This window comes from Morone saxatilis, unplaced genomic scaffold (assembly GCF_004916995.1).
Source record: "Morone saxatilis isolate NCDOM2014 unplaced genomic scaffold, NCSU_SB_2.0 Contig6, whole genome shotgun sequence".
NCBI lineage: Eukaryota > Metazoa > Chordata > Actinopteri > Moronidae > Morone > Morone saxatilis.
Genome location: NW_023340206.1, coordinates 9,532,010 through 9,541,055, shown reverse-complemented (window position 1 = coordinate 9,541,055; position 9,046 = coordinate 9,532,010). Strand labels below are relative to the sequence as shown.

Genomic DNA, 9,046 nt, shown 5'->3' with positions numbered 1-9,046 from the left:
CTCCCACAAGACAAAACAAAAATATAAAGTGCTCTAAAAAGTCTTCTGCAGCTCATAGCGGAGGGTCTCCAACAACAAAACATTACAGCTTGACTGTTAGACGACCATTCAAGGGTAACAGTGAATTTGACGAACAGCATATAAAGCAAATTAGACAGAAAATTTCACTTGACACAGCTATGAAAAACAATCTGCACTAGCATTGGTTTCTATATAAATAAGCTCAGAGGTTCATACCATGTCAACATTGTAAAAATAAAAAAGGAAATACTGCATGCACACTAAAATTAATCTAATGTACCAATGTGTTCTTGAAAAAATGCATTCAAATTAAATGAAAAAAACACAGGGAAAAATAAAGTTCAGTGAGTCAGGTCAAACATTTTCCATTAAGATTCAGCAGGAACGTCTTTATCCTGGAATTCCTTTTGGAAACGAGTGCAGCTGAGAGTGCAAGTGGTGGTCCAGCTGTTTGTCTCCACTTCCCTCTTTGCGTCAATGCCTCCGGGAGTCGGAGCCTAGTTGTGGCCTAACGGAGAGAAATACATTTCAAGAAAGGTCACCATCACTGACATTAATCAAACATGGCACACCTAACATGCTGCTCAAGTATGTGACAAAGATCTAAAGGTGGCTCATAAATAAGCAAGAGCTGATGTTATCATGTAGTGTGACTGCTTCCTGGTACAGTACAGTAAGATCTAATCTCAAAGCGTCATTGACATTTAACGAACCAGTAACGTCTACGCCTACACTAATATTCTGCTTCATACACGTACTGAAGAAGACACTGACCTGCGAGGTATTTTGCACCAATTAACATCAACATGCTGCCAATGATGTAGAAGCCCAGCGGGGCGCTGCTGAAGATACTAGTTTCACCTTTTTGGTCATTCGAACAAACAAATAAGGGTAAAACAGAGGGGAGACACAGAAGAACAATATGTTTAAAGGACAAACAGAGAAACCAAACTACAGCTTTAGATTAAATGGATTTAAAGCAGGGGTGCCCAAATGTTTTCCCTTGGAGGGCCCAAAAACAGAAACTTAATGGAAGCATAAACACTGCAATTAATAATTAGTGATCCTACATATTTAAAGAGCATTTTTAATTGATTTTTTTAGCAGCCCTGATTTAAATGACAGAGCAGCAGCATTTTATTGGTAAAGGTACTAATAGGATTGTGTTTTTGTCCCCCATCACTGACATTAACATCTAATGGATTTAATGGGTTTAATGGATGGACAGGAGGAACAATTACAGCTCCCAATAATCCTTATAATCCCTATCCATATAGGCATGTCTGCATTGTCATACTGGGCCGCACATTGACAGCGAGCGTTCAAGTTCTTCAAGTTATTTGGCTCCAATGTGACACTGCCTACCGTTTCCATTACAAACAGGCTCTGTCGTCTCCCAGTTCATGGATTTCTGCACCGCCTTCTTCCACCGGGCGTACCGAAACTCACTCTCTGCAAAGCATACAGAAACAACATTACTTTTAAGCAGCAGCTACTGAACACACATACTTCAAAGATGTGCAGAGGCGGCGGCGGCGGCAGCAGCTCACTGTACCTTCAGTGTTGATCTGAGGCTCGAACTTCTCAGAAGTGACTTCACTCAGGTCCTCTGGGTTCAGACTCCACACGCTCACCCCCTCTGCTGCTCCCGCTGCCATCGCTGCCCCGAGCGCTGTGGTCTCAGGCATGGACGGCTTCACTGAAAATAACAACAGTGTGAATAATAGTCACATAGCAATACAAGTTACTTTAGAATACTCATATTAGTAGAAGTAGTAATAACAACACTGTTGTGATTTAATAAGTTATTTTAACTCAAAAACTTAGTTATAAAAACACTCCTGATGAAGTACCTTTAACTAAGTATTTTGTTTACAAAGTACAAATAAAGATTAAGTCAGTGTCACTTAAAATTACAAGTAAAAACTGCTTAATCAAGAATGTTTTTAACTTTAAAATTGAGTTAGTATCACTTAAACTTTTCAATGTAACCAGTTTCAACAATTTTTTGAGTTAACTTAAAGGTTTTACAGTGAACACTGATCACTGTGATCAATCTAGACATATTAAGGGGCCGCTGTGTAAGACATGTCTCCTCACTTTATCATTTATTCCACATGACGCCAGCAGAGGGCAGTGATGCTTCCAGTGTAGATACAAAAGGACGTTAGTGTGCGAATAGTGTTGACATACACAATTATTTATGACATATATTTTTATTAAACTTCCTGTATCTGCGGGCTGCGACGGCGAGACGAATGCAGCCGTGGCATCTCAAAACATAATTACAGCGCTGTCAGTTGCCTTCACATCAGATAAATGCGGCGTCTGGTCTGATGGTAAGAGAACCAGTTTGGTAACTGCTAGAGTTATGGCTGTCAACACTTGACAGCCATAACAATTTTTAATTTATGTGACGTGTTTGACAAACACGTCACATAAAACCTAAAAATATGATAAGAAATGAATGGAAATCTCACCGACGGGGATGCAGAGAATGTCCGCCTGCAGCTGCATCAGCAACCTGTTGGACGTCATTCCTCCGTCCACCTGGAGCTGAGTTAGCGGGATGCCGCTGTCCTGATTCATGGCGTCCAGTATCTGCATCCATGCAAATATCCCAATAATTACACAAATACCTCCTTTTGGTCAAATAAATGTAATCAGAAATCCCAGTTTTGTGAACTACTCCACATAGCAGTTAAACTTAAAGAGATATTCTTATTTTACCTCTCGTGTCTGGAAACAGACAGCTTCCAGAGCAGCAAATGCGAGGTGACTCTTATTTGTAAACTGAGTTAACCCGCAAATGATCCTGTGACACAGAGAAAAGGATAGAACTCTGCATTAAAGCAGGCTGTGGGAATAATATTAGATGTGTTTACAACTATACAGGGAAGTTCTTGGTCTTACCCTCTCGCACTGGGCTCCCAGTAAGGCGCATAAAGACCCGAAAATGCAGGAACAAAATAACAGCCGTAGGACGTACCGACGGATGCAGCCAACTTCTCTGCACAGGGAGAAAAAAACACAGAAAAGCAGGTTGAATGAAGGAAAATACCTATGTGTATTTCTCTTAAATGGCAGTTTTAGCTTCTTAAATTGCTCTTAATTACACATTTTACTATCCCTGTACAGAAACTCTAGAGACTAAATCACACCACAGTCCTGAAGATGCCGCTCAACACATTTGATTCGTCTTCAAACATACCGAGCTCTTCAGATGATCCGATGATCCCGAGATTGTCCTGCAGCCAACGAACCACAGCTCCTGCAATGGCCACAGAGCCCTGCCAAGAACAACACAAATCACCCGTAAACTGAAAGGCCCTCGCACTGCACAGAGTACATTTTTGATTATACAGTACATTATAAAAGGAATAACAGGTGTTTTGAGACACTGTACCTCCAGTGCATAACAGGCAGGTTTATCCCGACCGAGTTTGTACGCTACAGTGGTGAGGAGGCCGTGATCAGACATTACAGGCTGCAAAACAACAGAAAGGTGTCACACTAATGCAATGTATGAGTGTTTAAAACACAAATCTTCAGTAATGTACCTTAGGTCCAGTGTTTCGCAGGAGAAAGCAGCCTGTTCCATACCTGAAACACATAATAAACCTTGAATTTACTTCAATTTCTAACAAAGGAGAATCCAAACATTTCAAGGAAAGTCCAGAAAAAAGCCACACAAAGTCACTCACGTGTTTTTCGCTTGTCCATCCTGAAAGCACATCTGTCCAACGAGTGCTGCTGACTGATCCCCGAGACACTATTTTTAAAAAGGTCGCATATAAATCTATCAGCAAACTTCAAAGCATATCAAGCACATTGCTGACAATGCTGGAAAGTAAAACTAGAGATGAACCTACCCCTGAAATGGGAATACCTGAAAGAGCTCCAGATTTCTGTCAAAGGGAGAAGATGGTTTTGTTTAATAAGTGAACTGTGTATTTAATGTTTAATGTTGTGACATTCAAAGAACATTTTAAGTGTTTTGTTTCATCTGCAATTTGTTGTATTGTTGGTTCTAACGGCCTCTTGGGATATCAAATAGGGAGATTAAAACTATTCAATTTTGAATGGATTTGGTTCAAATATCTGCTCATTTGGCTAGTTTACATTTCTAAATAAAAATGTGTATAACTGATTAAAAACTTGAAATTATACATACATACATATTTGTTGTCAAAATATCAAATAAATAATTTTCCAAATACAATCAGTCATCAAGGGAAAAACTTAGTTTTTAATCACTAAAAGCAACAACCTCACCCGACAACAACACTGAAAACAAAAGGGAATTACTCATTATTTGGCTACCGGAAGCCAAATAACTCAAATATTTTAATACTACCAATGTTTACATAAAGCACAGTAACAGTGAGGGAACCTGTATAAATTAAAATGTCTTCACTCCTACGTCGTTTTGGTGTAATGTATAAAGACAGAGGACAAAGTTGGTTACATAAAACTGTGGCAAAGAGTGAAGAGATTTAGGTGGACGTGATGGGACGCTGCAGAGGATGATGGTCTGTCAGGAAAGCTGTGGGCGTTAATGACAACCAGCCAAGTAGCATGCCACAACAGAAGCAATGGACACGGACCATCCAGCACATTTCCAATGAAGCTTATATGTTCGCCCTCATGTTTGTGTACGAGTCTCAGCTGGGTCCGAAATCACTGAACAAAGGCTGCTACATCTTCTGGGAATGTGATGAAACTATTTGTCTGTTTGGTTAAACCTACAACTAACTGTCACCCAACGCAAGAGCAAATATTAGCATTCATCTGGAGCCCAATATTCACTTTCATTTCAGCAGTTTTTTAACTCCCGAGGGCTCTTTTAAATCAAAACTAGAAACCTGCTTTAATCTCTTATTCATAAAATATTTTAGAAAGATTTTCCTATAATGAAAACAGGCATTTTATTCTATTGTTTTACCAACTCAGTTCAACTAAAGAGTTAACTGTGGAGTCGTAATGAGCTTGTTGTTTATAATAGGGCACATGGAGGAAAATACTTAATAAAAACGTAGTTTAGGTCAATTATAAAATGTTAAACTTCTCCTTCTACTCACATGAAACTGTTGCAATACTTTTTCTGGTAATATGTTTTTATAAAGTCAGTGGCAAAGATATATAATAGTTCATAGTCATGTCATAGTTAAGAGTTAGTTACAACTAAGCAAAAGAGAGTGATGTGCACCAAAGGCTAATCATATATATATTTATAAATGCTAATTTCAATTTATAAGAAGAAGAATCTGACCCCTTATACAACTTTCCGACATCTAATAATAAAACAAAGTAAATGAACAGCTGAGCGACTGAAATATCAGCCTTTGTGTGAATCTTGGAAATGCACTGTGTGATCATCTAATCACTTTGGCCACGGAGAAGCAGTATGGGTTAACCTTTAAAGATGAGCAAAATAGTGATGGCGAGTATTACTTACCCGACTAGAACATATTTTCTACCAGTGAGAGAAGAGAGACAATGGCACACACAAAAAAAATGCCTAAAAGAATTTCTCAGTCAACCTTCATGCACAATCTGAAAGCACACTGAACACACAAACTGCTTTTATCTCATTAGTGGGCTGTTGCACGAGACTTTCAACACAACAGTAGAGTCACACTAGACACAACAATGAAATCATTACGATAAAAGATGTTAATATAAACACTACAATTTAAAAGTAGATCAGTGTTGGCAAGATATTGACAAATTCATGCATTCTCACCATGAGGCCATATATTTCTGAAGAACTCCTCACTCTGGGCAAGATCTCCATGGGAATACCAAAATATCTGATGGGAATTAGAGGAAAGAGCAACAGCACTTAAATAATTAAATCCCCTACAAGGAACTTTGATTGTGTGTTTATTCTGGCGGCCCCTGTGGACAAAAAAGGTAGTGTTTCGACCGACCTGTTTCATTGATTTTAAGGGGAATCCGACCGGGTGCAGGCACTAAAAATAACTGATCCATACCCAGTAAAAAAAACTCCTTGAAGTATATTTAGGCCAATTGTTTTCCTAACTTTACTTTACGTTTAATAGCTATACTTTGTTTGTTGTTATGGCTTTACCAAATTCAAAATGAGTAAAAATAAGGCACTGAGCTCACAAAAAGCATAATTTTAGTTTTGTTTTGGACGGTTGTGATTCACAAGTCATGCGACTATCAAATGATCATGTTGTTTTTCTTCCACATTTCTGTGATATATTAAATCTACAGTGTATAAATGACGATGGCACGAGTTTCAAAGTAAGAGGTCATCTCTTTGAGGGCGTATTTTTCAAATAAGAGACAGCTGTCGTACTTGCAAAGTTCTGGGTCCCACTCCATCGTGTGAATGTTAAACAGCATGGTTCTGCTGGCGTTGGTCACATCTGTGCAGTGGACACCGCCTGACTTCCCTCCTGTCAAACACTGTTGGACAGCCATCAAAAACACACACACACACACACACACACACACAGTTTTTCAAGAGTCAGCTCTAAAATCATCACTAGATGTAAAAGTCCGTCTGTGTTGAAGCAGTCTTTTCTTACCCAAATGAGCCAAGAGTCCACGGTGCCGAACATGGCGCGGTGAGACACGACGGCTTTGTGCACCTCGTCCACATTGTCCATCAGCCAGCGGAGTTTCACCGCGCTGAAGTAAGTGCTGATCGGGAGCCCCGTTTTATGCTGCAGGACGACAACAATGTAATGAACTCAAATATGTAGAAATAAAATATGAATTAAGAAAATATTAGATATTAGATAACAGTCAATTTATAACTGCCAAGTCAACTATTAAACAGAGGCCATGATGACAACTGATACAACCTCCTTAGACGGTAACTTTTTTTTTTCAAGGTTCAATCAATATGATAACCGATAATTACCTGCTTCTCATGTCCGATACTAATAAGATAACAAACAATTTTAATTAATAACCTGTAGTTCTTACTAGACTAAGATGTAGTGAGCAAACATGGATGATTTTATAGATTTAATTAATATCACTATTGTTAACACAAGAAAAACAGTTCTCTTCAAATGTTCATTTATTTTGTATTAAAGTACATTAAAAACATAACAAGCTTTGGCTTTCATAGAATATAAAACCTAGAAAAAAACTTTCTGCATAAGAATTCAAAATAAATAATTTATCAGCTATAGTTTAATTATTGGAATCATTTATAATAATATACATGTCCCATTATTGACCCTGATCATAACTGTGCACTCTAACTTATTTTCCCATGTGTTTGTGTCAAAGTGACAACTACAATGCAATCCCGAAGAGCTAATGTGCACTGTTAAAATATGCCCCATTAACAAAAGGCTCTTGTTTTTGCAACTGACCGAAAATTAAACAAATCTTCGGGAAAAGAAAGGAGCTCACCTTCAAGTGGTTCTTATTCCTTCCTGGAGTTTTATTAATGAGACGCTCGACTGTCGATTGAGTCCGCAGGTCCAGCCAAACTGAACAAAATGATCCATTCATTATTTTTCATGGCAACAAAGAGGGAAACAAAACAAACTGGTGATACGGAGATTCAGAACTCTACCGATCGCATTGTAGAGAGGCTCCCCGGTCTCTTTGTCCCAAACCAGCGTGGTCTCTCTTTGGTTGGTCACTCCGATAGCTGGACAAATTCAAGCCACACATTTCCAGAGATTTTAAATCATGAAACACCGCTTTTGAAATAAATGAAACTGAGAGGCGCTGTCATTAGCAACGTGTGGATACCTTTAATGTTTGAGATGTCTATGTTGAGTTGGGTGAGTTTTTCACACGTCCGCTCCATGCACTCGTACACCGACTGCAGAATTTCTTTGGGGTCCTCCTCGACCCATCTGGAAATCAGGATGGAAAAGTCACAACAAATGAAATCCACGCATTTCTAAAAATCGCGTGCGCATCTTGTAGGAACTGTATCGGATCTTACTTACCCTTCTTTGGGGAAGCTTTGTTTGATTTCCACCTGGTGATGGCTGAGGAGCTCTGCTGTTTTTGAATTAAACACCTTCAAAGAGAGAAAAGAGTGCAGCTTCAGCCAACAACACATTACTTTATTCACCCAGGGAACTGCAGTCACTCTAACCCTGCTCAAGGCCTCCTTTTTAGTCGTTCATCACGGATTCTGGAGGGGATTTCGGATTCCCCTTTTGTTATTCAGATTATTTCAGCTGTGGGATCCAAACTTAAATCCCAAACCTGCTTTTCTAGACTCCAGGTTACTGCTTTTCAAATACAAACTGAGCAGCAGTAGGGTGATGTTTATATTAAGTTATGACTCTTTGATGCACATTCAATAATTACAGAAATAATAACTTCAAATTATAATATTGCACCTATATAAGAGACCGTACAGGCAATGCAATCCTCTGTGGGACTTTTCCACACAGCAGCAGTGTTGTAAAGTGTCACCTTTAAATGGTACAATTATCACAGCTAAAAATACCTCTGCACATGTCAAGTGGCATTTACCAAAGTGAAACGAGAAGTCAGAGTTAGTGCCAACACATTATGATCACAAAATATTAATTGAGGGACTAAAATTAAAGATTAATTAAAGAATTTCCCCTCGTGTTTTCCTTTTACATTTGTTCTTTCCACTCCAGCAGGTAGAAAAACAAAAACACAATGTGGCCTTCCGCATATATTAGAAAAAAAGTCATAAAACCAATTAGAAATTAAAAAAAAAAACCTGAATTAACAGTAAGTAATAACCCTTTACTACAGGGCCTTCTAGTTTTTTTTAAAATGTGCTGATTGTACAATGATTCAGCAGCAAAAAGGCAAACTGAGACACTTGTCATGGAGTGAGAGGTAAATCAATAAAAACTCACTTTTATTGGCGGGATATAGACATCTAGCTGGCCTTAATATTGTGAAATAGCAGTTTTAATTGATATTCTGTATGTTAAAATGAAACCAGAGGTGTAGTGCAGGATATATACACAGGTATAGGGAGTATATTATATTATCTTTCAGTCGGCATTGGGTATATCCACTTCTAAAT

The 9,046-nt window shown here is 38.5% G+C and overlaps 1 protein-coding gene across 1 annotated transcript; it reads right to left on the bottom strand.

Annotated features, from left to right (window-relative positions):
* Positions 1–6: 6 nt before the first annotated feature.
* Positions 7–8,047, bottom strand: gk (glycerol kinase; the record flags this gene model as incomplete). The annotated part of the gene is given in 19 exon segments (XM_035677920.1): positions 7–529; positions 796–882; positions 1,387–1,473; positions 1,577–1,720; positions 2,502–2,622; positions 2,752–2,836; positions 2,935–3,031; positions 3,233–3,311; positions 3,428–3,508; positions 3,582–3,624; positions 3,726–3,793; positions 3,894–3,929; positions 5,768–5,834; positions 6,350–6,459; positions 6,582–6,719; positions 7,423–7,502; positions 7,589–7,666; positions 7,771–7,877; positions 7,974–8,047. Coding segments are annotated over 19 exon segments (1,593 nt in total), but the record flags the coding sequence as incomplete, so codon positions are not given.
* Positions 8,048–9,046: the final 999 nt, after the last annotated feature.